The 27,573-nt window shown below is 47.0% G+C and overlaps 1 protein-coding gene across 6 annotated transcripts in view; it reads right to left on the reverse strand.

Moving 5' to 3' along the window:
* The window catches only part of NTRK3 (neurotrophic receptor tyrosine kinase 3), a 217,300-nt gene that overhangs the window by 118,006 nt on the left and 71,721 nt on the right, over nucleotides 1-27,573 (reverse strand). For 5 of the 6 annotated variants that reach the window (XM_075713677.1, XM_075713675.1, XM_075713673.1 and 2 more), the window contains 3 exons: nucleotides 27,081-27,104; nucleotides 26,173-26,243; nucleotides 24,335-24,437 (listed from right to left, as the gene is read on the reverse strand). In XM_075713677.1, the coding sequence (XP_075569792.1) occupies nucleotides 24,335-24,437; nucleotides 26,173-26,243; nucleotides 27,081-27,104 (198 nt within the window). The remainder of the gene's footprint in view (nucleotides 1-24,334; nucleotides 24,438-26,172; nucleotides 26,244-27,080; nucleotides 27,105-27,573) is intronic. The other variant, XM_075713676.1, reaches the window with a different exon arrangement.

Raw genomic sequence — 27,573 nt, forward strand, 5'->3', positions numbered from 1 at the left:
TCCTTGGGCACTGAAGTACCTTTTCTGGGGATGTCTTTTTAAAACTACAGTTTCATCCCTCTAAAATAATTTATGTGCATATTTGGGTCCTCTGCATGAGCTAGAAATCCATCCATCCTTTTCGGTCTGTTATGTCCCCCCTCTCCCCCAGACTTACCACCTTCCTTGCAAATCTGCCTTTCATCTCTCTCTCTTGCTCCGGTTTCCAAGCTGCGTAGGAAACCAAAAAAGCATGCCAGTGCTGCTCCACCAAGCCCTATTCCGGCTGTTTCTGGCTAGATTTTCAGGATATAGTCAGAATATCTAAGTTTTTCCTTTTTACCCTTTTCAGAAGTTAATTTCCTCTGATCCAGACGACACTCTCAGCCCAGACAAGCTCCTGGAGAACTTCCCACCATTAGCTGCCCTCCACCAGGCTTCACACTTGCTGTGATTTAGGACAGGCTCCCTGTAAAGCAGCCTGAAGCCCAGCTAAGCTCCTCACACAGTAATGCCTGCACACGCAGGCCAAGCCCGGAATGAGCCATGGTACAAGGTCCAAAGGTGTGACCCCAGAGCTACTCTGTCACCCTCCAGGAATGACAGAGGGACGGAGCATCAGTTCCCTGCCAGCCTGGGGGAACTGGCCCTGTCCTGGGAGGCTCTGACTATGACAGAGGTGCTACACCTCCAAAGGGCTCAGCAACCCACTCTGGACTCAGGATGTGACCCATCACATCTGCCAGGGTGATGCCAAGGTGCCAAATGGGTTCAGAAGAGGCTCCCCACATTTTCAACAGTGGTGTGTCCACAGGCACAACCTGCAGTCCTATATTGACCTGCACCCATACAGCTGCCCCACCAATATCTCCCTTCCCAGTCCAACACACAGTGGACACCACAGGTGTCAGGGAAAAACAGTCCCCATCCTTATGCAACTGGGAACATCTCTCATCCACAGACATGGTGCGTGAGTTTTTGATGCAATGTTGTTACTGTTGCTGGTATACACACTCCCTTCACCACTACAAAAAATAAATCCTGGGTTTTTGGGTTTGTTTTTTTTTTCCCTGGCCTCTTACTTTCTGTTCTGGTTTCAGCTGGGATGGAGTTAATTTTCTTCCTAGTAGCTGGCATAGTGCTGTGTTTTGGATTTAGTATGAGAATAATGTTGATAACACACTGACGTTTTAGCTGTTGCTAAGTAGTGCTTATACTAGTCAAGGACTTTTCAGCTTCCCATGCTCTGCCAGGTGCACAGGAAGCTGGGAGGGGGCACAGCCAGGACAGCTGACCCAAACTGGCCAAAGGGCTATTCCATACCATACGGCATCATGCCCAGTATATAAGCTGGGGGGAGTTAGCCAGGGGACAGCCATCGCTGCTCAGGGATGGGCTGGGTGGTGAGCAATTGCACTGTGCATCATTTGCTTTGTGTTTTCTTTTATCATTATTATTATTATTTTATCTTCCTCTGCTGTCCTCTTAAACTGTCTTTATCTCAACCCACGGGTTTTACTTTTTTTCCCTGATTCTCTCTCCCATCCCACCCAGGGGAGGGGGGAGAGTGAGCGAGCAGCTGTGTGGTGCTTAGTTGTCAGCTGGGGTTAAACCGCAACACTTTCATATTGACATTTTTGTGGCCAAGGAAATATAGCCCTAAAGACAACGCAAGGACAAGGGAGGTGGAGCAAAGGAGATCAAAGATTCCAATTTACTCTCCCTCATTCCTTGTCAGAATTGGAGATTGCAATAAAGCACTAATAATGGAGATTAAACAGCAAATAAAGGGATTCTTTTTTTTCCTAAAGAAAGATGGAATTAACCTACAAAAATCACACATGCAGGACCCTGCCTTGTTGGCACTCAAAAGGAAGTTTCTATAGACCTCAGATGCAAGAACAAATCACTTCCCATGCCATGGTAGCACCTCCACCGCCCAGAAACCAGGGAGATTTGCAGGGGCTGTAGGTGCCCTTTGCTTCCACTACAAATGGGTGCCAAGAGGGACAGGAAGGCTTGAAGCCTGGGTCAGGTGCAGAGCCAGGGGCACAGCTCAGGTCCCCTAATGCCCCACTGCCTGCATGTGCTCAGACACAGGACTTCCCTGGCCAGAAACCTCAGCCATGCATGGCTCCAGTGCTGCTGACTCCCATGGATATGGGCTACCAGGAGGACTCCACCCCTTCCTGAGCCCACCCTGGCAGGGTAGGAGTATCATCACACAAGTTCAGAAATAGCCAAAATGGACCATTAATCTGTTCCTGCATTTCAGGAACTCTGATGCCGGACCAAAGGGAACTGCAGGCTGGTTTGCGGACTTAAGCATGTCCAAGATAACGTGGCAGAGCACGGCTGTAATTTGTCATATGCCACCTAGAACACAGCTTGCGCAACCAAAATGAATATTTTTTTATAGGCAGTGACATAGAGGAAACAAGCTCAAGCCCAAGTGACTTCACAGCCAGAGATTACTGGCTGCAGCCTGCCCCAGTGCCTTGGTAATCTTGGAGGGTTGCGCTTAATGCCACGTACACAAGAACAGCATATTCCCTGTGTACAGTTCAATCTCCCTTATCAGAGTCATTTGGTTCCAGCAGATCTAAAGAATGATTCAAATATCACGACCATAGTGTTACACCAGGGGAGTGCAGGACAGGGCTGCACAAGGCTATCACAGCAAAGGCTGCAGCCTGGAAACAGTATCGGCTCCAAAAACCTCCTAGAGCCGCTTGTGTTGTCCGTCAACACAGAAATAAATCATTGCGCCTGTGCCTCTATCCACACACCATCTTTCTTATTTTCTTCCACTCGACAGTTCAAACCCAGCCAAATTCATTAGTTTAGGTCACGTTTGCGGATGACACATGCTGTACAGCCATGAAACAAAAAGCCAGCTTGGCGCTTGGGTGCAAAATATTCTTGCTGTGTCCATTGCAACTGAGGTCACAAGAAAAACAAATTCACTAAGACTTAGCTGGTGCATACTACAGCTTTGTTTCCAACCACAAAACATTCCTCCAAAACAATGGCCAAAAAAGTGCTGTTGCTTTTTAAACATTATGTTTCCCAGGGGTACGCATTGGGTTATTGAGTGTTGGGAAGATAGGGGAAAAGTTTTCATTCCTGTTTGGGGATTCATTTGGCTGCATTTCTTTTCTCATCATAAGTTATGTTTTTACTTATATTTTATTAAAGCATCTAGAAGCCTTTGGGAATGGATGCCCAGGAATTAAAAAAAAAAAATTAAAATGAAATTAAAAAACCCCAGCGGGATGAGGATCGCTGCCTTCTGCATGTGGATTTTGTCCAGACTCAACACAAGGCTCAGCCTGATCACCCCATTCACTCCAAGCCCATCACCTTCACCTGCACCACCAGCCATCTACAAATTGGTGTCCCCACTCACCCACTGCCCCTCTCCTCCAGAGATGGTGGCCCCTACTGTCCCCACGCCACCAGTCTGAGCAGTGAGACATGCAAGCCCTCACGCCCGGCTCAACCCGCCATGCCGGCAGCATCTGGTGCTCATGCATACATCAAAATCTGCTCTATGAGTTCAGACACTCCCTTTAATGAAGCAATGGGAAAAAACCACTCCTCTCATGCTGCTGAACAGAGCTCCCTCCTCCTGCTCCCTTTGCAAATTACTGGGATATTGTCACTAATTATCAGGCTCAACAAGTGAAATTGTGCAATTTGCTACAGACACGCTGGAGAACCGACACGAAAAGGGGGGCTCAGTGCAAGGAGGAGAGGGGAGTGTGGAGGAGCCCTTCAGGCAGGGTGCTGTGGGGCAGCCCCACAGGTGCCGGGTCCCAGAGCAGAAGGGGGTCCCACCGGCAGCATTGTTGTGTTTGCATTTCAGAGTGTTTGCTTTTTTTTTTGCCTGATGTTTACTTCAAGCATCACACTCTGAGGGCTTATAAAGAGGATTAAGTGGTGAGGAGGTCTCGTTGAGTTAGGAGGAATTAATCAAGCGGTAATCAGAAAGGAAATTAATCTGAAGAGTTAATTAATCAACCAAGGCAGGGAGACTGCAGCCAGTCGTCCCTATCACGCCTTCCAGGTTGCTATTTCATGCACCGGCACAGCAGCAGGGAACGGAGGAAGGGAGAAGGCAGTCTGGGGCCAGGGGGGATGCCCAGCCACCCCTCCATGCTAAGGGGATAGCAGAAGCCCAACAAGGCCAGGAGGTTTCCATACCCCCATCCCACCACGCAGGGACCTCAATGAGGACGTCTCTACCCAAGCACCACAGGGCGAGCGCTCATCATCTGCCCCCCTCAGCCTGGCTCAGAAGTTTCCAAAGGTTGAGGTATCCACTTCAGAGACTCTTCCATGCTCCTCTTACCGCTTTCCTTTGGAAAAGTGATCTAGATATGAAGTCCACAGGTTTTTTACTGCATATTTGATTCTATACACCCCATGTTCTCCTTCCGTCATCCTAAATAGTCTTTTTTACTTCTCCATTGTTCAACTCTTCTAAGTATGCACCACCAGGGATCACTTTCCCTTCAGTCTGGTCTAGCTGCATTTTATATATTTAGCTTCTCTTTTTCTTAATCTTTTCTTACAATACATTCCCTGCAGAACCTTAAACATTTTAGTTGCTCTTCTCTGAATTCCTTCCAAAAGGCGTCAGGCAGAATGTTTTGCAAATTTGCTCCTGTCCCTTCCAGACTGCATTTTGACTAATGTCCATTTCCCTTGGGATGAGACATACTCCACGCAGGCTGCCTGGTCAGGGATGCTCAACCTTTATTACAGCCTGAAGCATTTGCGGGAAGAAAACTCCCCAATTCACAGGGGCTGCAACATGACGCATCTTTGAACTTAAAAAACCTAGGCCAGTTTGCAAAGACATCTGAAATCCCATTAACTTCACCATTATTATTATTATTAGACTCTTTTTATGCACAGAGTAGACATTTTAATTGCCTGGACGTGGAGAACAGCTTCTATTGTGTGTTTTATAGACCGCAAGCAAAGATTCATTTCTACGTGCTGCCTTCAATCTGCCTCCAGGGAGGTGCAGCCGGTCCGGAGCCGAGCCCAGGGTGTGAGGGGTCATCCAGCAGCCCCAAACCAGCTCCTTCTTCAGTGGACAGCAGGGCCCATCCCTCCACGTGGTCACCCCATGATCATTGAGAGGTGCTTATTGGGGCTGCTGCCTTCTGTGAGATGATAGCTCAAACACAAGCCAGCTGAGCTCAGGCAACAGGATTCAGGACATAAAGGAAGCACGCATTGCACTAGACGATCAGCAATAAACATCACAGTAGATACACAATCTTCTCCCATCCAAGCTGTGTCAAAATAAAAGGAAAAAAGCTGCATTTCACAAGAAAGGACCTGTGGAGCTGAGAGCTGGTCAGGGGGGCTGTGGTTTGCAGAGGTGATGAACGACTAGAGAGAAACCAGCTGCAGTGAGGATGCCAGGTGGGGGCTAGCTGGCCGCTCTCAAGCAATGTTCTCCATCAGCAGAAGGTGCCGTAAAGTAGCTACAGCAGCCTCAAAGGGAACCACATCACTCCACAGCTTCAATAGCCATGTAAGCCCTTAAAGCATTCATTCCCATTGTCATCCCATTCCCTTCACACCGGTTTTATCTCCAAGGAAGACTGGGAAGGGCTGCTTTCTCTCCTTGAGAAAATGCCACAGTCACACAGAATGCTCCCACATCACCCAAGGCTGTACCTCCCCCTAAACCATGAACTTGTCTCTTTTTCCTTTTGATACACAAAGGCTATTTGCACACATCCTCTAGAAAGAAAAGTGACCTCAAAAAAAAAAGGTAAAAAGCAAAAAAAACTATTGCTATTGCCTAAAACACAGCTAAGCTCTGCAGAGTCCTGAGGGAATGGTGAGCTCCCCCAACACACACACATTTCTGCATATCCTGAGCCAGAGAAGCAGCTCCCCACGGATGCTTTTGTACAGGGAAAACCCTGCTCTTCTCCCACCCCGGCTACACAGCCTGTCTGTAAACTGCTGGATCCATTTCATTCTAACTCACTTCTACTGTGACTGCCAATTATAAAAAAAAAAATATTTCAATAATTTATAGCCTGCCCAGCACCACAGCACTCTGACCAGTGACAGGTATCCAAAATGTTGGAAATCTCTCCATTCAGAGCTAGGGCCTCGGATACCTCAGCAATCGATGCATCTCAGTGTGGCACCCCAAGAGCTGAGATAAAAGAGATGCTACTGTTCTTCTCCACACTAATAATGCCACAAAGAGGGCACATTAGCAGACAGCAGCTCCTTCCTTTGAAATCTCCCTCCCCTCCTGGCTCCAACAGAGACTAAGGAGTGAAGATCTAGTCCCTGGGGGGGTTGCCACTGTGTACTGACTTTTAGGGGTGCAATGCTTTTTATTTTCGCTTTTCAGGTGGCAGTTCAAAGGAGAAGGCATTAACTCCTTGCACAGCATTTGAACCCACAGCAGGAGAATCCCACAGCATCACCTGCAACACATCCCTAGGTCACACAGAGCTGGAGATGAATAGATAAAACACGCCAGGATAAACTGAAAGAATAAACACTCTGCACATACACACAAATATGTAAGCCTGGATAAAAAAAATGCACAGATAAATGCACACCCTCTCAGATGATGCTATCAAACGCATTACTCCCCAAATCCCTGCAGAGCAGCAGACCATCTCCAAGGTCATATTAGCGTGGAAGTAATGTAATCCCATTACCCAGACTCCTTCTCCCTCTCTTAGTTTCTGTGTTGATGTTTGCTTTCTTAATTTTAAACACCAGCCGTGTATCTGTGGCCCAGCCTGGGACCGCTTTGCTCAAGTGGCAGTAAACACATGGCTTAATTCACTCATTCTCCAGTTTAAAAAAAAAAAAAAAAAAAGGTTTTCCTGCATGAAATACACACGTCCTCCAGCACGATGATCGACACAGGGTGTGCTGAAAGCTGCCGTAACTAACTCGGGCTCAGGAAAAAAACGGAGCACGCAGGGCAGTAAGCAGAAAATCCGTGCATACTGCTCTTGTTGGTAGAAAATTATCCAAGTGGCACATAACTCAGCTGCAAGCAACCCACCACGTGAGCCTCCCTGGTGCCAAGGATGCAGCTCAGTGCTTGTGCTAAAGGGTATTTGCTAATTCTCCAGTCGAGGGGACAGGGTCATTAAGAGGAAAGCCACACTGAGTGCTTAACACTGGGGGGAAGCAGGAAGGGAGGGGGAAGCAGCTGGCAAAGCAAGCTCCGGAGAGACAGGATGGAGGACAGCACAGGCAGGGGCCATCATGGCACCTCTGCCCCATGGCCAGCAATGCTGGTCCACACAAGCCCTCTGCCAGCTTTTCCAGGGGGTTCATCCTTCGGAGCAGAGAAGTCTTCAGAGAGTTGTGCCCTTGGGGTCACCTTTTGGAAATCTGCCTCCACTTCTCCAGTCCAAGCCCTGAATCTGTGCCATGCTGGACACCATCCTCCTCCACTCTCCCCAAACTTTCCTAACCACTCTCCAAATCTTCCTGAAGTTCAGGTCATTGCTCTTTGTCTATTCACCTTCTGAAAACATCTCTAATCTCCCTTTTTTGCTTGTGTTGCCTACAGAAGGCTGTGATAATGTATCCTCCTTCCATCCTCTCTTCTAGCTGACATGATAACAAAAAAGTTTAATAATAACAATCTCTAACAAAGAATCATAGAATCATAGAATTGTTTAGGTTGGAAAAGACCTTTAAGATCATCCAGTCCAACCATTAACCTACACTACCAAGTCCACACTAAACCAATCAAGGGTAGACTAGACTAAACCATGTCCCAAAGTGCCACATCTACCCGTTTTTTGAACACTTAAAGAGCACAGTGAAAAAGCACAGGAAGCACTTCTCATTGGCAGATGCCAGAGAGATCTGCCAGGAACATACATCTCAAAAGATACTGAGCTTAGACTGCTCCCAAAACCCACACATGCCACTTTGCAGCAAACCCATGCTGAACAAAGGCCATGAGGGAAGTCAATGCATACACCCACTCTTCGAGGAAGATGCTCAGGACAGCATTTCAGGATGCTTTTACCCTAAGCGTGCTTTCATCTTTGGGTCTCCCAGCCTTTAACCAAGTCTGGTGGATGTCCCCAAGGCTCACTCTGCAGTCAGTGATGGGAGAGACACGGCTCCAAATGCTTCTGCATCTGCCCAGTGGGGAACCCAATCCTCCTGGACAGCCATGGAGGGCATCTGCAGTGATAAGTCTTGTTAAGCCTCTGCGAAAGCTGCTCCAACATCAAACTGATGAGCTATCCAAGGCAGACTTATTAGCAGAGGGTAAATGAAAAGCCAGCCTTGGTATTTTAACGTTCTACAAGGCGTCATTTCTGCTTGGATGGCCCTTAAACCTTGAATGCTCTGGATGGCTCGTTCAGCTGCCGGTGACAGCAGGGAGCCCGTCTCTGTCCCGGTCTTCTCACCAAGACCATACAAACTTACCCGCTCTGAGTTACTGTGAGTAAAGCCCTTTTCCTCTAGTTAACGAAACATTTTATTAAGTACCATCCCCTGCTCCCATATACATGCCTCAACAGTCGTTAGACATTAAACCCAGGACTGGCAAAGGATGTTAGAGGAATTTCAGTAGGATTTGTCTATTATTTCCCTTCACTACTTTTTAAACTCCCATGCTTAGAAAAATGCTGGCACGCATGTCCCTCTCAACAGGTAGCCACTAATGAAATTATCCACCAGGGCTTACTCAGTAAAGCTCAGCTGATCTGGTACGAGAAGCACTCCCAAACAAGTACTGCCAAGATGGTGGAGCTCAGAGCTACTGTCGCAGTTGGTGAAGGCTGGAGCAGAGGTGCATCACCAGGTCCTCATTCCTCCAGAAGTGCACACACAGCATCCCCCCGCCTCCCAGCCCACATTTCCCATGTCTGCAGCGCAAAGAAAGGCACAACCGCAGCAAAAGCCTTATCTGTGCATTTGTGATATGCCCCAGAAAAAGGGATAAACTACCTCAAACAGATGAGGACTGCTCATTTCTTTATCTTCTAGGAGCCAATATTTACTAGAAACATTTCCCTCAGCCTATGACTTCTAGGAGATTACGTCTTGATATCCTGAAGACTTTCTTTGGTACCACAACATGGTTTGACCCCCTGCACCTCAACAGCTGCAGCACAAGGCATAAACGCAGGCAACACTGCCTGCAATGCTCCTGCTTGTTCAAAACACAAGCATATGCACTCCTATTTCCAGGCTCAGGACTGATGAGTTAAAATTCAAATCTTCAGTCCTGTAGTTATTCAGGAAGGAGCTGAGATAATTTTATTGAACCTGATCTGAGTGTGATGGAAACATGAGGTTAATAACTGCAGGCTGCCACACAGTTCCCCCTGCTCTGCACTAGCATAGGACAGCCTTTGGCTCCAGAGAGATGGGTTTGTGTGTTTAGCTTTGGTTTTACTGCTACCTGATGGAGACAGTTGCATGTACCTTCTCAATATTTTAAACTGACAGAGTTTGAATTTAAACTGTGCTGGACTCTGTATCAATCAAATCCCTTTGACAAGGCAACATCCTTCAGCAGAAAGTCTGAAGGACTGCAGTATGTTCAATGGAGCCACATCCATAGGTCACACATCTCCCATAGCTACTGTCCTTACCAGAAAAATAAAAGAAATCAAGATTCAATCACCAACTTCCCATCTCCCACACCACTAACAAAAACAGGAAACGCTTGCTGCTCCCTCCTCCCTTCAGCCTCCTCCTGCCTTCCCCATTCACACCCCAAAAAAAGACGCAAGCACTGCCTTCCCTCCCTCTCCACCGCTCAAGACACGCCAGCACACTTAGGAAATCATTAGCACAAATTCCAGCCAAGATTATTTATCCTTAAAGAGCCTGCCCGACAGCAAATCTCCCTCCAGCCACTCCTGGGCTACGCAGCTCAGCGCAGATAAATAGGCACTTACCGCCAGCTACTAACAACTTCATAAAGCATCTTCCTACCTTTATTCCCCTGTGACGCCTGCACGCAGGTACGTGCATACACACGCTTGTGCTCTGTGTGCACAAAGCACTCGGAGACAGGAGTTTTCTTCTTCCCTACCTGCTTTGGTAAGGGTGGCACACAGCATTAGTCTATCAGGTATGTGCCTGGGCTGCTACATCGCCTCTCCCTCATCCTTCCACATCCTCATTTCTTCTCATCTTCCAACTGGGAACTTAATAACACCTTTGCAAGTTGTAAAGTGCCGTGCGGTCCAAAACGCGCTGTAGACAGTGATGGTGCAGGGGCCATAAATGTGTATTTATGTTATTAGTGATGGTGCGGGCGTGATGTTTTTAAACTAAAGGGGCGTAGATTCACACTAGGTATAAGGAAGAAATTTTTTACGGTGAGTTTGGTGAAACACTGGAATAGGTTGACCAGAGAGGTGGTAGATGCCCCATCCCTGGAAACATTCAAGGTCAGGCTGGATGGGGCTCTGAGCAACCTGATCTAGTTGAAGATGTCCCTGCTCACTGCAGGGGGGTTGGACTAGATGGCCTTTAAAGGTCCCTTCCAACCCAAAGCATTCTATGATTCTATGATAAAGTTTTCAGAAGACACATGTGCCTTGGATGAGAGCTTGGAGATCCCAAAGCTTGCAGGGCTTTGTATGTACACGTCAGCTTAGCACTGATATCTGAAAGTAAAATACTTGGAAATGGCTCCAGGGAAAAGTTCTCAAGTGCTGGGTTCAAGACTGAAGGGTTCTCTGCTAAGAATGGAGCACGTTAAAGGACCTGTAAGTTATCACAAATTTGCACAAAAGCCGGATGGCTTTGAGAACTATGTATGGGGCGGGGGGACACGACCCAATAACACTACACCTAAGGGTGAAGTCTGATCCAGGGAAAATGTACAGATTTTTGCCACTGGTTGGAAATCAGGATTTATCCTCAAGGCACAGTTTCAGGCAGCACACTGTCTCCCTGCCTGCATCCGGGAGGGTTTCGAAAGGCCAGTATCAAAGCAGATTGCTGCACCACAGGTCAGCAGAGCAAACAGGAGTTTGAACTAAGGTACCTTTTGCAAAAAGAGAGCTTACACAGTTTTCTGCAAACTCTCGTAGCAGGTAGATAAATGTCAGTTATGGTATCATCCAAATAATTAAAAAAAAAAAAAAAAAAAAAAAGAGGCGCCTGGCAAGCATTCAAATGCCCAGTAGTATGTGTTAGTAAAAGACTCAATCAACAAAATTTAATAGCACCTCTCCTCTTTTAACAAAAAAAGCAGAACATCATTCCTTTTTGGCAGATTAATAAAAAGCCTGCCCATACAACTGGTCCCAAAAGCACCGGCTGAAATGCCAGCAAAGCTCTGGCAGGAGCACACCCGAGTGAGACATCCTTTGCTGAAGCATCCCTAAACCCAGTATAGATTTTAGCTTCTCTGTTGGGATGCACGTAAGAGGAAGCAACTTTCTTTGGTGTGACCTGATCACAGCAAGTTCAGCAGAACTTAATGCCTTTACCTATACATATCAAAAGGTAGGAAGGTGCCCTGCTTTACCCTTACAACTTCGGATTTAATATGCTAGGGTGGAATACAGGTGTTTTGCTGATGAGGGGTTTTGGCACATGCTGACATCCCATTAACTCTGATATCATGTTAATAGACAGTAGCAGCCAAGAAGCATTACTTGAAATCTTTAAGCAGAGAGAATAAGCCCAATCACTCCTAAAATACACCAGTAGCATAATAAACTTAGATAGAAAAGAAACATAGTGAAGACTGTATATTTTGTTATTAAACACTAAACAACAACATAAAAAGGGGGAGAAAAATCTAAATCCCAGCTGTCCTGCAGCAGCAGAGTGGAAGGGGATTTCTGCAGACACCCAGAAGTGAAATCAGGCTGTATCTAATTTCAATTTCTATCATGATACTTTAGAAGAAGGGAGACTGAGAGCAAACAGGAGATAGAAGAATTAATACTCTTTAAAAAAAAAAAAAAATGGAGATAAAGAGAAAACAAAATAATGGTCAAAATGGCTAAGCAAATTCCTACTGGAAAATTCAGCAATATTTCCTCTCTTGGTCCCACATGCCAAGGGGACAGACCTGCAGCAGACTTTAGCAAGATACTCATCAAAAGCACTCAGCAGCCCAAAAAGCAGGAAGTCTCATTACCAGATGCTGCTACCAATTTAATTCCTAGCAGAGAAACTTGTCAAGAAGGCAGACGTACTGTAAATCTATAAAGACATTTTCCTTTATATATGTATATGCACACAACTTGCATTTGTTCTCCCAGCTGATGTGCAGAAGAAATTAATAAGCTTAACTTTAAATTTATAGTAAAAAATCACAGGTAATATTAAGAAAAAAATTATTTAAGAGCCTAAATGGTAGTGGAATCGAGAGGATGAAGCAGTTGGTCTATAAAAACAAATCACACTGAACTACCTTCAATGCCTTATTTTCTCCTGATTGAACTACAAAATTAGTCAATGAAGGCTGTAATATATTCGGGCTTAGTAAAATATTTGATAGTGTCTCAGAAAAAACTTCCTTGAAAAATAAATTCAAACTGGCTTGGATATGAGCACTGTCATACAACAGTATTAATAACAACAGTAAATTTGATTTACATGGCTCTTCCCTGCTAGTGCCGGTCTGGGTGGCACAAACATGGCAAAGCTTTAAGCTGGAGAGGATCGCCACGGGGACTGGTGTTAAGGCTGGGTTTATCTAACATCTTTATTAACTATTTGGAAATTAATCAAACCCACTGAATCAGATAATCTGTTGATATGTGTCTGTTTAGGGGACAGGGTGGGACTGTAACAATTTCAAAAGCCACCATGGATATTGTGGCTCAATGACTGAGCAGAGCTGGCTCCTCCTCACCAGCTCTGCGACCTTCTCGTAAGTCAAGCGGCACCGAAGGCACAAAGTCAAATGGCAGCACATACCTTAGCCATCAAATATGGGCAGAAGTAAGAAAACCAAGATGCAGACTTCAAAAACATTAAAGAAAAACGAGTTTTGGAAATAAATCGCCAACTTACTGGGAGGCAGAAACCTGGAAAGCAGTTAGCGTCCAAATGGGCTGGTGATGACAGCAGGCTGCAAACAGGTTATGAGCCTGCAAGGAGTAGGACCGTGCTCTGCACACGGAGGAGGTGTCCCCATCGAGTGCCAGGGGACCAAACCTGGGGTAACCCCCAACCCTGCTGGGCACGGGGCCAGAAGCCTCCCGCACGTCAAGAAAACTTGGCAAAGGGCAACAACAAAAAAATACGATGGTGATGCTGGAAGGACTGAGCTGGGATGAAAGAGGGTTTGCATCTGCGCCCTTCCTTTGCACCATGGGAAGAGCCAGCTGCAACGACCCCAAGGACAGCCAGTGATGCTGAAGCCAGGGGGATGGGGTGTAAAAGCATCTACTGAATTGACTTAAATAAAGCAGAGATTTAGTTCTCTGGCAGCAAACTGCCCTGCCCCTGGGTCCGGCCCCAGAGCACCTTTGGTGACCAGCACAGAGCAGCATGGGGACCCTGCATGCCACACGTCCTCCTTACAGCTCTTAGCAGCTGGTTCCCCAGTGTTACACCCCACCAGTGGAAGGGGTGCCAGCCCTGCCCTGCTGCACCAGAGCCCCTCGCCAGCTACTCAGCCCTGCTGCAACATCCCACTGCTGTCTGCACAGGGCTGAGCACGGGAATTTACCCAAAACCCAAATGAAAAAAAGCCGGAGAAATCGATTAAGAAATCAATAGGAATAAATATTGATCCTAGACTATTGTTACCTCAAAATTATGGGGGTTTTCTTTCCTTTTTATAATATCAGACACCTCTCCTTCATAAAAAATATATCATAGCTTAATAGGTAAGACCATGCTAATTATTACCCCCAACATCAATCAGAAAAAGAGCACATAGTTGCTATGGGCACTTTGGATGAAGACGTGCTTTGGTTATTCACACGGACCATGCACCTGCTGATTGTGGGGAACTCTGGCTCTGTTTTCCTGTTCCCAAAGCAGGACTGAAGCTGGAGCCCAGTGGAAGCACTGCAGCCCCTGGGCCAGATCCAGGAGCATCCCTGGGTACCATGAAACGGTGCCAAGGGGCTCCTGAGCAAGAGGCGAGCAGACCCAGCCAGCAGCTCCTGCAGAGCCCCACAGCCTGGGAGGAGAAAAGGCAGAAATCAGCCCACCAGGACGCAGCTCTGCATCCACGATCCGCATCTCTGCGCTGCATAACAAGAAACACATCTCAGCCCAAGGGCAGCAGCAGCTTTACCTGCCTCCCCAAGCGCCAGCTCCGCTCAGCGTAATGATTATTAAGCCCTGTCAGCAGATATGAAACCAATGGACGCAGCTCCGCAAACAAGCACTTCGAAAGCTGCCGCGACGCCCCTGCTCACAGGTTTTCGTTATTCATCTGGAAAATTGCGGATGTCACAAGAGCTTTTAGGGCATCAAGATGAAATCATCTTGTCAGCAACAAAAGGGCCAGTTCTCCCCTGCCCCGATCCCAGCGGCCATCTCTGTGCTACAGGCTTCTGTGAGACTGGCCAGTGTTGCATCAGGACACTGATGCCACCGGCACCAGCGAGCCTCACCAGCACACTGCCTGCCCCGGAGCTACCACGGCACCAGCATCTTACTCCCATGAATCTTACTCTAAAGGAAAACAAGGGTGAAGGAAAACAATATTTTTCCCTTCACATTCATTCACAGCCTCTCACCTGACTCTTGACTGTGTTAGGCTGGGAAGAACTTGCTGTTTGCTGGGGAGGGTGAAGCATGCGCTGGGACAGAGAGAAGATGGAGATGCAGGTTCACTGGCACCAGCTCCTCCTATAGCTGGTTCAGCCGGAATGAAAAGCAAGCCAAAGAGTTTTTAATCCAAAATCCAACCAGACCCATCCGTTTTCTCTGCCATAATTGTATGAGTTTTCACCCTCTGCAGTTTTTGAAGCTGCTTCACTGCTTGGGCTTGGGTGGCATCAAAGGCAGATGTAGCAAAACCACCTTGCCGGAGGCCGTGCTTCTCAGTGGGGCTCTGATCAAAAATGGCTTTTTCCTTTTCTGCAGGGAAAACCCCTCACTGGTCACAAAGTGAAGTCTTTCAGCAAGATCAGAGGCTATCCAGTAGAGCCACAAAACCACCCCAGCACCAGGGTGTGTAGGATGCTGAGCTGCAGCTTAAGCGTCTTGATGTGAAACAGCCCCTTCCCGAAGAGTCTGGTAACTCCTGTGGACGTTAGGCTGAGGTGAAGTAAAATAATGAAGAAAAACTTGTCTGCAGCTAGCAGGTTCTGGCAGATACAGGGAGCAAAGAGGTTGTGAAACACAGAAGATGGCCATGAGCACCAGCTCCACGTTGTTCTCAGACCGCAAGCCTGAGAGCAGAGGGGAGATCCTGCAATGTGGCCTTGAGTGTGGAGCAGAGCACGTTGAAGGCTGATGACTCGGCGGGGGTGAGTTTTCATGGGTGCACTGCGCATCATTCCAGCATGGACCCAGTCTGCTTGGTGCCCCTCAGAGCACCCTGATGGCAGCAGCAGCTCATATGCAGAGCCCAAAAGGGAGACCTGTGGCCAGTTTACATGGCCACAGGCAGCGAGACCTCCTGGGTCCTTTTCCTGAACCACAAGTCAGGTTCAGGGCAACAGAGCATTCCATCCTCTATCCTCCTTCACCAGCCCGGGCCCATAGCACCAACTGAAGACCACTATCCCAAATAGAAACTGGATTATAACCCTGCCCCTCAGACACAAAATATGAGAATCCAAATGTGATTTATTCCTACTGTGCACAAAATACTACCCAGCTGCCTTGTGTACAGGCATTAATTTCTGGTTCATTGATTTTTAATAGCATAGTTGTAGATCGAAATGAGATGCCTGAGCATCACATGGGGTTCTGCACCGCTCCCACCTTCCTCAAAGACGCTAAACACTGGTGCTGATGATGGGGCTGTCCAGGACATAAACAGGCTTGTTATTGCACCACAAGAAATAGAAGTTGGAGATAGAACAGGCCCATTAGATCATCAGATGCTCCAGTGCTCTCTACAATTTGCTTCCTCAATGCTTTCACCAGTCAAAGCTTGAACAGCCCAAGTGACAGTCCCTATCCATTCCCTTATTCCACTGTCTCCAAATTTCTAGGCACTCCTTCAAGCACATTCAGCCCAGGTTCAAAACCAAGAAGCACCATTCTCTTCCTTTCCTACATTTGCCATCACAGCTCCCAAACACTTCTCTTGTCAATCCTGCTGTTTAAATCACAGTTACTCATCCCTTGACCAAGAGCAAAGCTCTCCTGGCTCCAGGGTTTAAGGACAGAGTGCCAGATCTCAGCATCCCTGGCTAAACACCACATAAACGAACAAAAATCCTACAGCAAGTCACAAGGAGGAAGAGGTGATGAACTCACCAGTGACATCCTCCCAGAGGACCATTTATCAGCATTAAGAGTAGCAAAATCTTTTTCAAATAATAATTGGACAACTGCAGTACAAACTACAATTAAAATATTAACTAAAGCCCTTTGCTTCTTCCCACACTGCCCTGCACCTTATTAAAGCCACATCAAAGTTGGCACTTAGTTGTCTGGTTGTTGGCTGCCTTCGGAGAGGCACAGGAGAGCGCACAGGATGCAAGGCTTGTGAAGATGGTATTGCTTCATCAGATGGGTCATATTGGTTAAAAAAAAAAAATAGCCTGTCCTACTGCTGTATGTGACACCTGTTCTGGGGATAAACAGAATTGTTCTGGCTCTGTGCTGTCAATCCAGCATCTTTCACTAAAGCAAAACCACTTGAAGACAGACAGACACCATCAGATCAAGCAGCAGACACAGGCTGGAGCCATGGAGGCAAGGAATGGGGCAGGCAGGACCATCACTGCTGTCGAGAGGAGCCCCCTGAGGATTAGCACCTTCTGCAAGGTCCCTGGGGCAGGCTGCTCTGGAGGCTGAGCCTGGGCAATGGAAAAGATGTATGTAAGCAGTTGGATGAGGAATTGGGGCAACTCAGTTGGTCCTGGATGGCAAGTGGATGAAGAACATCTTCCCAACCCCACGGCACAAGGGAAGCAGCCATGGCTCATTCTCATCTTCTCCCTCCTCAAGGTTGTACCCACCACATACACAAAGGCAGAAGCAAGCAGAAGCAGTCCCCAGCACTGCCATTTGTTAATTCTTTGCTGGCAGTAAAGCCGATGCTCTGACCCTGGAACAGGGACAGCTTCAAAAAAAATTATTGAAAAAAAAAAAGGATTTCAGCATCTTTCCACCACCTCAGTTGGGAGTTCACATCACATCAAATCACAGGTAAGATAAGGGTCACTCACACAGCTTTTGACATTGCAACGTGAGAACCATTTGTGAAAGTCAGCAGTGAGACACCTGCTAACGCAGAACTGCCCTGGGCAAATGCCGACCGTGCTGTGGGGCTCCTTTGGGGCGAGCAGTGCACCCAAGGCTCCAGCACCCGGCTGGTGACCAGAGCAAATGCGTTCACCCGCGAGCAAGGGAGGTCATACATGGGGAGGAAGAGCCTGCAGGAACATGGCGTGAAGGAGGTCTGAAGCTTCTCAGGTCACCTGAAAACTACTGATCTGATTTTTTTTTAACTGCTTTTATTAGTTGCCTAGAATAGACACTTTGGTTTTGTAAAAGCAACTGAAATAGATAATGGCTGGTCAGTGCACTTTACATTGCCTTTATAAATAACCTATTAATACTTCTGGGAGTGGGAAAATGTTTTATTTCTAGATCTAAATAAATCCTGATCTTCCGCTAACCATTTCTCCTGCAGGGTCATTCCATGCATCTCTCCAGCCAAGGGTGGCTCCTTGCTCCTTCAGGCAGCAACAAGTGACAGCACCACCCCATCTTTCAGAGCCTTCACCGGACTAACCCCACCTGGGACCGAAGGACAAGGGGTGTGAGCATTAACTGCTGGCATGAGAGTGGATCTGCCTTCGCAGAGGGGAGAGGCAGAAGCAGGTGCCTTGTTACAGTACCCCGGGGGAGCGGTGAGATCTCTCGAAGGTTTGCCAAGGAGCCCAGGGCTGCATACCAGCTTCCCCTTGCTGCCACCATACCAGTTACAGGCTGCATGGCTTAGCAGAGGGTGAGGCACTTATCAGCTCGAAGAGCTTTATGCTTTATCACCTTGAAGGTACTAAATAAATAAATAGCACAGCTTGCACTTCAGCAGAGTATAAACAGGCATTTATAGAAAGAAGCCCCAGTGAAACCACATGCCCTTTCAATCCACTTCCCAGGCAAATAAAAGCAAGTAATATCGAGCGCAAGAAGTATATCAAGGGGCTTTTCAAACAAACAGAAGGATACCAACAAGGAAAAGCCCCGATCTCCAACAGCCCCACGTGGTCTCTTTGTCTGCGTTTCAGCGGGCTCAGCTCCTGGGCACCGCTGGGCTCTGCACATCACTCACTCGGGCTCAAAGCAAGCAACAGTAACGTGTTCCCCTTTCCAGTCTGTTCTACATCCCTGTTTCTACATCCCTGAGCCACCGTGGTTAGCCATGGCTTTTAACGTATGGCCATTTCTCTCCGGTAGCCACACCAGGTTGCCTGATACTACTTTGTGCTCTCTTTCTTCCTGCTCCTGCTACATGGCAGGCTCCCAGGAGGATGAAATGAAAGGGGCCTGATCACAGATTTCTCCTGAGCAACTAACCCTTAAGGTGCAGGCTCTCCCAGCTGCAGAGGGTTTGTTCATTCCTGTGCAGCTGCAAACAAATAATCATGGAAAAGCAACTAGTGCATGATTATAGCCAGACTTGGCCAAGGCAACATGGGTCAGAATTAAGCCTCATCTGAAAGGTAGGTCATGGCTCTTGTATATTATTTTTTCCCCCTTTAAAGCTGCAGTGATAATTGCATGACAAAGAAGCAAAGGAGAGAGAGAGAGAGAGAGAGAGAGAAAAACCAAAAAAAAACCCAAACCAACAAAAGCAAAAAGCCAGGCACCCGAGATATCTTTGCAGGAGCTGGTCCTCTTGAATCAGAACCCTGAAATTGTTCTGCAATCGACTCAGCGGACAGTTACCATCTGTTTATGGAAAAAAATGTTAATAACCCCCAATCATAATCAAATAGGCAACCACTTTACTTTAAGTACCTATTAACTAATGCTAAATTACAATGGAACAGCTCTGCAAGTACTTCTGACATCCACATGCACATCAGCAGTGCCAGCACTTTGATCAGGGCTATTAGAACAAATACCAAATGAACTGATAGCGATGCAATTCCTCAAACATTACAGAAAGCGTGGGCTGTATTTATTTACTGTTCTTTCATTTCTCTCCCACCTCCGTGTTGTTTCTGCCTATTCAGAAAGAAAATATGTATATGCCTGTGTACAGACGTATGCACCACCCACCCCGTGAAAGCCTGGTCCCCTGTGTTTTGCTTTTCTGCCCGAGGCTGAGCTGCTATATGGATTCTCCAATGCCCAGAAAAGTTCGAGGCATTTCCATCAGTGGGGCCTCACTGAGTTGCCATCCTCTATTTAGCCCCCCTATTTCCATGATGCCTGTAAAGGCATCTCTAAGTCCTTCTCCCCTCTCCTCTGGGTGGAACTGGCCAGCAGATACAAAAGCTGCAGCAGAGAAAGGGAAAAACCAGGCAGGCAGAGCTGTACACACGCGCTTGCACACACGTAGAGAGGCAGCATGATCACACGCCTTATTTCTTTAGGAAATCAGATTAAAAAGCCATCGACTCTTTGCCAACTGTAACCAAGTCTGAACCATTAGCTGGCACTGTCTCTACCCGAGGAAGAAAACCTCATTTGGAGAATGCAAGTAGTTTTTAATCTCAGAGCCTGGAAAATAGTTCATCTCAGCAAAACAACAAGTGGTCTTGTCTCTGGATTTTCTCTAGCATCTTTCTCCCCGTATCTCTGCAAACTCAGGTTTTTTAAATTTTTTTTTTTTAAACTTGTGCAGCACCAGGAATACATCACACAAATATGCATGAGCACACGTTCTTTATCCCTAGGCACTTGCAAATGTAATGGAAAACAAGCAAAAGGAGCATATATTTCAGTCCATCAACCTAAGCATTTACACGGCCTCCATCGCTGTGCCATCCAAACATTTTGTTAGTCCCAGGACTTTTCTGTGCAGTTGTTATTGTTTTATGAAATTTCATTTTTGTTAGTCCCGGGACCTGTGTGTGGCTTTTTTATTATATTATAAGATTTCATTTCCTGTCATCTGCTGGGATTAAACTTTGATGGGAAGACTCGGGTTTACGAGGCTTGTGGTGACAAGCCTGACCGCAGAAGGTGAGGTGTAAAACCCTCCACCTCCGGCGGGCGGTCAGGGAACGCAGGACACGGAGCCCAGAGCCGGAGCAAGCGACGACTGAGCGCAGGATGCCGGACTCCTTACTCCCATGTGGTCTATCCCACCTGTAAAACCCACTTCCCTGGGACATGGCAATACACTGAAGTGCCGTGACTCCAAATTCCTTGTTCTGTTAGATCTCCTCCTTCTTCCCACTCTAATACAAGACTAAAAAGCATCTCAGCTCCCCCTCTGGATACATCACGCTTTAGCAAATGGTTACAGTTCATGCCTGCTGCTTCAACGCTTCTCGGTTTTTGCATTCACTTTTCCAAGCAGTTTCCCCTCCGCTGCCTCCATGTTGCCCATGTCACACCACGTTTCACAAAAAGGCGTGTTGTTTGCCATTTTCCTGCTGCCTCCCCCCCCCTCAGCTCCAGTGATCCCCCAGCCCCCCCCCAGCTGTTTCAGCCCACCCCTATCCCCCCCAGCCAAAGTCGACAGGCAGCCAGAAAGGGGATCTGACCTCCACCATCCCATGTTAATGAATGCCCTCTCCGGAGGGAGCAGGGAAAGGCGAGGGGGATGGCACAGAGCCAACTTCCACAAGCTCAGCCGAGGGACGCCAAGGAGCAGGGAGCACAGCGCGTCAGAGCCCCCTTCACAAGGAGCTTTTGTTGATGCCACCGCTCCAGCCCGTCGGCAGCGTGCTTGGCAGCACAGGCTTTTCCACTGCTTGGCTGTTGGCTGTATCAGTAGCCGGGTCATAACCAGAGTGGTGGCTCTGCCAGGACTTTTGTGCAATGATCCGAGGGTGTGATACCAGCCAGAAGAGGACAAATGTGGACACACCATCCTCTCATAGTCCTCCCCCAGCCATGTGCCCGGAGGTGCAGTTACTTTCTTTTCAGCAAAGGCAGCTGGGATGTTGGACACTTTGCAGTCCATTAGTCTGCTTTTAAGACTGGTGGGGAACCCAGCAGGCTGGCCCAGGGGGACTTTCCAGCCCAACGTGACATCCAATCTTGTCAGTCCAAGTCCACCTCTCTCTCTCTAGGAGATAAACCATCTGCTTAACACTAGGAGACACAGAAGGAAAAAGATGTGCACAGAGAGACTCACGAGGTGCTTTGGGTAACGTGTCCAACATGAGCACACAATGTTCTGCATCCGTGACAAAAACAACAGGAAAAACCTGCTCCTGCAGGCCTGCCAAGCTGGGATTTCAACAACAAGTGGCAACATATCAGCTGGCGATGAACAGCTCCTGATTCAGGGAATGATGCACTTTCCCAAAAAGACTCAGGATTTGGAATTTTTTCTTAGTAAATGGTAACACGCTAGGTGCCATACAGGATGGCTCCTGACCAAGAATTAACTGATAATGAGGGACCCGGAGGAAAGTGTCGGCTAAAGGAGATTTGGAGGTGGTTGCCAGCTGCACTGTCTGGTACAGGGTGTCAGAATAAGGTAGGACCTGTTTGTGAGCCCCTGGAAGAGCAGCTCAGGACCACTCAGTAAAGTGATTTGATGATTTGGACAAGGGCATCACCTTGTGAGCAGAAAGCCTCCAGGGAGAAGGAAAGGAACAGGAGCCTGTTAGTGTCGTTAAAGAGGAGACACCAGGGAAAGAGACATCAAGCACAAACACAAGCTTCAAGGTATCATTGCCAGATTGGGACCAACTGCAACAGCTCAGCTGAGACCCTAAAGCAACCGAAGGTGAGAGTAAGGCTCTGGACTCATGGACCTGCAGAGCAGCAAGGAGGGAGAGTTTAGAAACTGCATTTTAGAAAGCGTGCAGGGGACTGTGATATTTCTGTCAGGGTGTGAGGGGGTGAGAAATAAATCAGCTACAGCTGGCAGAGCAGGCCATTGCTGGGGTACCACCAAGCATCGCAGCCACTGCAGGTGAATGGAAGAGTTGCCTTTGTTTGCTGTGGATGAAAGTTATGAGGCTTGGTAAAAAGCCTGATGCAAAGAAGGGAGATACAGCTAAAGATGTGAAATCTGGTGCCATGGCAGTTGACAGTGGCACTTTGGCTAATGAAAAAAGAGTAGGCAGAAGAGACACTGGGGAAAAGGAGGAGGCTCAAGGCAGGTAAGGCCATGTGCTAGGGAGACTGTCCACAGGGCAGGAGGATCTGCAACCTCCAACGGGGAGCAGAGCTTAGGCAGTATGAGTAGGCTGCCCATGGTGGTGCCTATGACACTTGTGACTCATTAAAGAGCTATCTCCCTGGTTTTAAAGATGTATTTAATTTCTGTCAACTCCATCTCTTCAAGCAATGTCATCAATAAAACCTTTAGAAACTCTACAGGGCTGTGGTTTCATTTCCGAGTTGGAAGAAATACAGCATGAGGAGGAGGAAAGCAGGCTTTTCTGGCTAAAGATTTTTGCCTTCCAAAAACTGCACACACAAGGGCCCATCACAGCACCCCTTTGGTTTTGGGGAATGCAGAATGTCCACTAACACACTTATCCAAACACCTCTGAACATGTACAAACATCTGTTCACCAAGACTGGTTACTCACATAAGGTTCACTCCTCTGTGATTCTTCCATTAGGGTCAGAAGTTACTTTTCCTTTTTAGATTTGTATCTCTAAGCCCCATCAGTGGCAAATGCCCAAGCACTTCCAAAGTGTTCTGACACATCCCTCCAGAAGGCACGTAATCATCCCAATTTTACAGATGGGGAAATTAAAGCAGAGACAGAGGTTAAGACAGCTAATTGCCTACGGACACTAAGTGAGTCAGTAGAAGAGCTGGGAATTGATCCCAGGAACCGTGTCTTCCATTCCTCTACTCCACCCACCAGTCAGTACACCCTACCAGATGGTTCTTATCATTGGACATATGGACTAAATATTGCTAAGTTGGTGTAGAAGATTTGCTATTTAATTAAACGTCCTGTCTTCCATCTCCATAGGATGCATAGGGGAAACTCCAGCCAGAATCCCATCTGGACCCACTCAGGAAATGTCTCTGTAAAGCAAACAAAGCCCTAGGCAAGCACAAGAAATGTTCCCAAACCTATCAACCTGCCGGGCAACGCAGACCCCAGCAAGGCCAGGAAATAGGCTGCAACTCAGGAGCCTTGGAAGAAGCTCATGTTTGTCAAAGTCTGGCTTCAAATGGCGTATGCATGAGCCACCAATTAGGCTGGGAACTACTTTGTCATGTGAAGGCTCTTCCTCCAGCCTTCACTGGGCACCACCAACGCTGCCCAGCTGGAGATACCAGCAGAGTCACAAAAAGCAGATGGCACAGAGTCATCTACTTTCTTCTGGCATTAACTCTATCACATCACAGCACTGGTGTTGATAGGACAGAGAGACCAGTTCTGCCTGGCAAACATCAGACGTCTTCTCGCTTTCCAATCACTATCAAGGACACTTGAAATAGCTCCTAAAGTGGTTTTTCATGATGCAGAGGAGGAAACCTTCCAACAGAGAGGCAGCAGAAAGAGACCTTCCACATCACTGAAAGACAGGTCAGTAATTGCTTTCCCAGTATGGACCTTACAAACTTACAGCAACATCTTGGTCTCCATTCACAGACAGGCACAGAATGGGTGCACCTGCCTTTCCAACAGAACCCAAACCAATTTCACATCCTTCTGTTCCCCCTTCACACCCTGCACTCTGCAGCCAGTGTAACACAAGGGGAAACCCATGCATCATCAGGTCCACAAAAAAGATTTCATCCAAGAGCATGCTCTCCTGAGTACAACTCTCTCAACGCATGGCTGGAAGTAGCAGGCTCAAAGCTCTTCTGGGCAACCTGTAGATGCAGTTATGTACTGATAAGGAAAACACATGCATCTTTCTGCCCAGCAGAAGCACATACAGGTGAGAACCACCAGCCTGTATATCTCCACTACTCTCTCAACAAACAGAAGAGGGCTGGACAACATTCTCTTTAGAAGGCTTTGTACCAATACTGACAATGTAGGAATAAAACCACAACACCTTTCCACGTGTGCTATAAGAGCCGGGCAATCCTGGAAGGTGCCTCCTGCTAGAGGAAAGCAACTGCACGTACCTTTCATCCCAAACTTGGACCGCCGACCATACTTGTTGATCATAATAAAGAGGACGACCAAGAGGACACAAGCAAAAGCTGCCAGCCCAACTGCTATGGAAACCTGAAAGGAAAAAGCCTTAGAGTCAAGACAGAGGAATTTAGGAGTCTAGGTTGGAAATACAGCACCTCCTTGCCCAGTTAACCTTTCTGTAGGCTCATACCATCTGCTGCAACCCCTTGGATATGAGCTGTGGAGGAAAACACAAGCGAAAGCAAAGGGTTCTGGCACAGCTTGGAAGCATCACAGGCTGTTTGCAGGACTGGAAGGTTTGAGATCTCCCTATCAGCAATGCTGTTCTGGCACCATTTCTCCCCAGCCGCTCACTCCATACATCTGCAGGGAATGCTCCAATGTCTGAGCTCTTCCTTCACTGCACCACATCATGAGCCTCCATTTGTGACATCACCACTGTGCCATGATGTCACAACACTGAAGCTATACTAACCTGAGCTGGGAACACACAGGAGCAGCAGAAAATTCTTTAGAAAGAGCAACTCTGTCTCCATCCAAACATCCCTCAGGACAAAGAATGAGGGAAAATAACACACCACAAAAAGAAAACAGAAGAAATCAAGTAGAACTGTTTTTTTCCAAAAAAACATTTGGTTTTCCTAAAGCCTCTAATGGTTCCCTATTTATTGTAATTTTTAGTAGTAAATATTTATACTACAACAGTGTCCAAAGTCCTTCACTGGAACTGTAGTTCCGCTGTGTCAGTGTACAAGCAGAGGAAAGAAAACCTCCTTGCCCTAAAGGGTTTACAATCCCAGGCTTATTTTAATATTTATGAATATTTATTCCTTCAAGCCTTTGCTCGAGATACTTTTATTGCATTGATGTAAACAACAATTTCTTTGGCATCTGTCCAATTGTTCTCCTGTACTGGGTCTTGCAATGCATTTAGAGTTCTCTTCCTTTTACAAAACTGTATTCTGCTATAATAGAAAATACCTCATTTAACCAAGAAAAAAGTAATTTCATTTTGCAACCCTTTTCCCTGCCCTTGATACATTAGCCACAATATTTTTAAATTTTTTATTTTACCACACTCTATTTTCATCCCCCAGCTTGTTTTCTGTGCTTTATATTTAATAATCAGTGCACATTATTACTCAGTCTCACTGTTCAAAGCTTTCACTTCACTTATAGGAGATTTTCAGTCAGATGAGAACTGAAACCAAGGTGGATTGAGTTTTGTTCATTCTGTTAACTTTCACAGAATTAGAGCAATTGTGTAACACACTATTTTTTCCCCCAATATTTTTACAGGATTTTTTTTCTTTTTCCACTTGGATTCTGCAGAAGACAGACAATATTGAGATCTGATAAGCTGTAGGCTTTCTTTCCTTTTTCATTTTTGGCATGCCCTGCAGAACAGGAGAGAGGGCAAATAGGCACTGACAAAATTGAACCAAGCTAAATCTGAGTCCCTCACAGGGCTAAACTTAACAGCTCAATAATAGTATGAAATACACAATTGCCTGTTTGTTTGTTCTCTGGGTGCTACTTTTTTAGAGTGAGAATTTCTGACCCTGCCAGCAGCAACTTCACAGGATGCCTTATTTTCAAAGAGCTCCCTGGTTCCACACTGTCAGACCCAAGAGGATCCAATGGTTCGTGTCAGTATTTTGCTTGCCTGACACAAGCCACAAAATCTTTCTGATTGTGCCTTGAGTCATAAAGGAAGAGATTTTCCTTGCAAATATCTCAAAACTGCACAGGAATGTAAATACTAAGTCATCAACAACAAGAAACACATGCAAAACAGTTCAGTAGAGAAGAGGACAGGACTCACCCCAAAAGTGTCCTCCTCCGGTTTGTGGGTCACAGTGATCGGTGGGGTGGGACTCACTTCGTAATCACCAACTGAAACCAAAACACCAAAGACAGAAGATTCAACATGGCTCCTACGAGACTCCCAAGGCACCAGCACATCCCCAATGGCAGTGCCTAACCCGACGAGATCCAGTTCACCCCTAACAGAGGCTGCAACTTTCTCTTTCAAAAGGCACCAAAATCAACCATCAGAGAGTTCCCTGTGCACATCAGCAGAGAAAACACAGACCAGGACAATGCTGATGTCACTCCAACCTTGCGAACAAGAAACACTTGGGTGCCTGGTGTCCTAGGGTGGGTGGCCTCTACCCCTGAGCCATCTCCTAGAGTTTTCAGAAATCTACTGGGCTAAGTAGGGTTGACATTTTGTTGTTGGGGGGGCGGGAAGAAAGAAAAAAAATCTGTTGAGGAAACACTACAGAAGCTGAGTCCTGCTTCTCATCCCAGTCCACACTAGAGATCATGTTGTAAATGGGCCATGACACACAACTGCTTTGGGGACTGGCCAGCCTACATCTAGTTAAGACCCCTTCTGCTATACCATAACCAACTGGTTAGAGTTTCAGTGATATTTATCTCCAGCCCTGCCATTTAAGACCTCAAAGACTGTAATTTCCACTATAGGACCTTCTTCAGGATGTCACTAGAGGGAAATGAGCATCTCCTGGACTCTAGAGATTGCCCAGCTGATCAAAAGCTCCCCAGACATCTTGTTGGTGCATGCGGAAGCCAGGGCTTTGTGCAACCTCTCCCAACTTGCTTTTGGCTTCCTGATTTTTCCTCCAGGAGCATGCAAGTCACAGGGGGAGGTGGGGGAACCACAAAAACAAAACATCCACAGTATGCAAAGGGCAGGGAGACACTTACTTGAGACAAAGTTGTCCGTACTCTCTGTGGAAAGGACAAAGAGAGAAGCATCACAGTTAGCAGCATAGCAAAGGGGGAGTGGTCTCATTCCCAGCCCGCCTCAGACACACTCCACCACTCTGAAGAGCCCAGGAAACCAAAACTTTTCATATTTTGTCCTGTTGGGAAACTCGAACTGGAAATTGCAGCGCATGTGCCAGCAGGACATGCTGGAGGTCAGGATGGAGAGCACAGGGGTAACTGTGGAGGCCTTTGGGCTGAAACAGGAGGGGAGGGATGTTACTGCAAGGCCAAAGTGGAGAGCAATTAGCAGCTTGCTAACCAAACTTGTGAATGGTCATTGAATGATCCTGCTTTCAGCAAGTGAGCAAAGCTCGACAGACACACAGGGCTCAGCAGGATGGAGATGGAGAGAAGCAGATTTTTGCCTTGCATGGCAGTGTTCACCCAAGGACAAAGTCCCACAAGGATGAGGACCAGCTCCCAGGGAGGA

Source organism: Pelecanus crispus, chromosome 7, assembly GCF_030463565.1.
Source record: "Pelecanus crispus isolate bPelCri1 chromosome 7, bPelCri1.pri, whole genome shotgun sequence".
Lineage (NCBI taxonomy): Eukaryota > Metazoa > Chordata > Aves > Pelecaniformes > Pelecanidae > Pelecanus > Pelecanus crispus.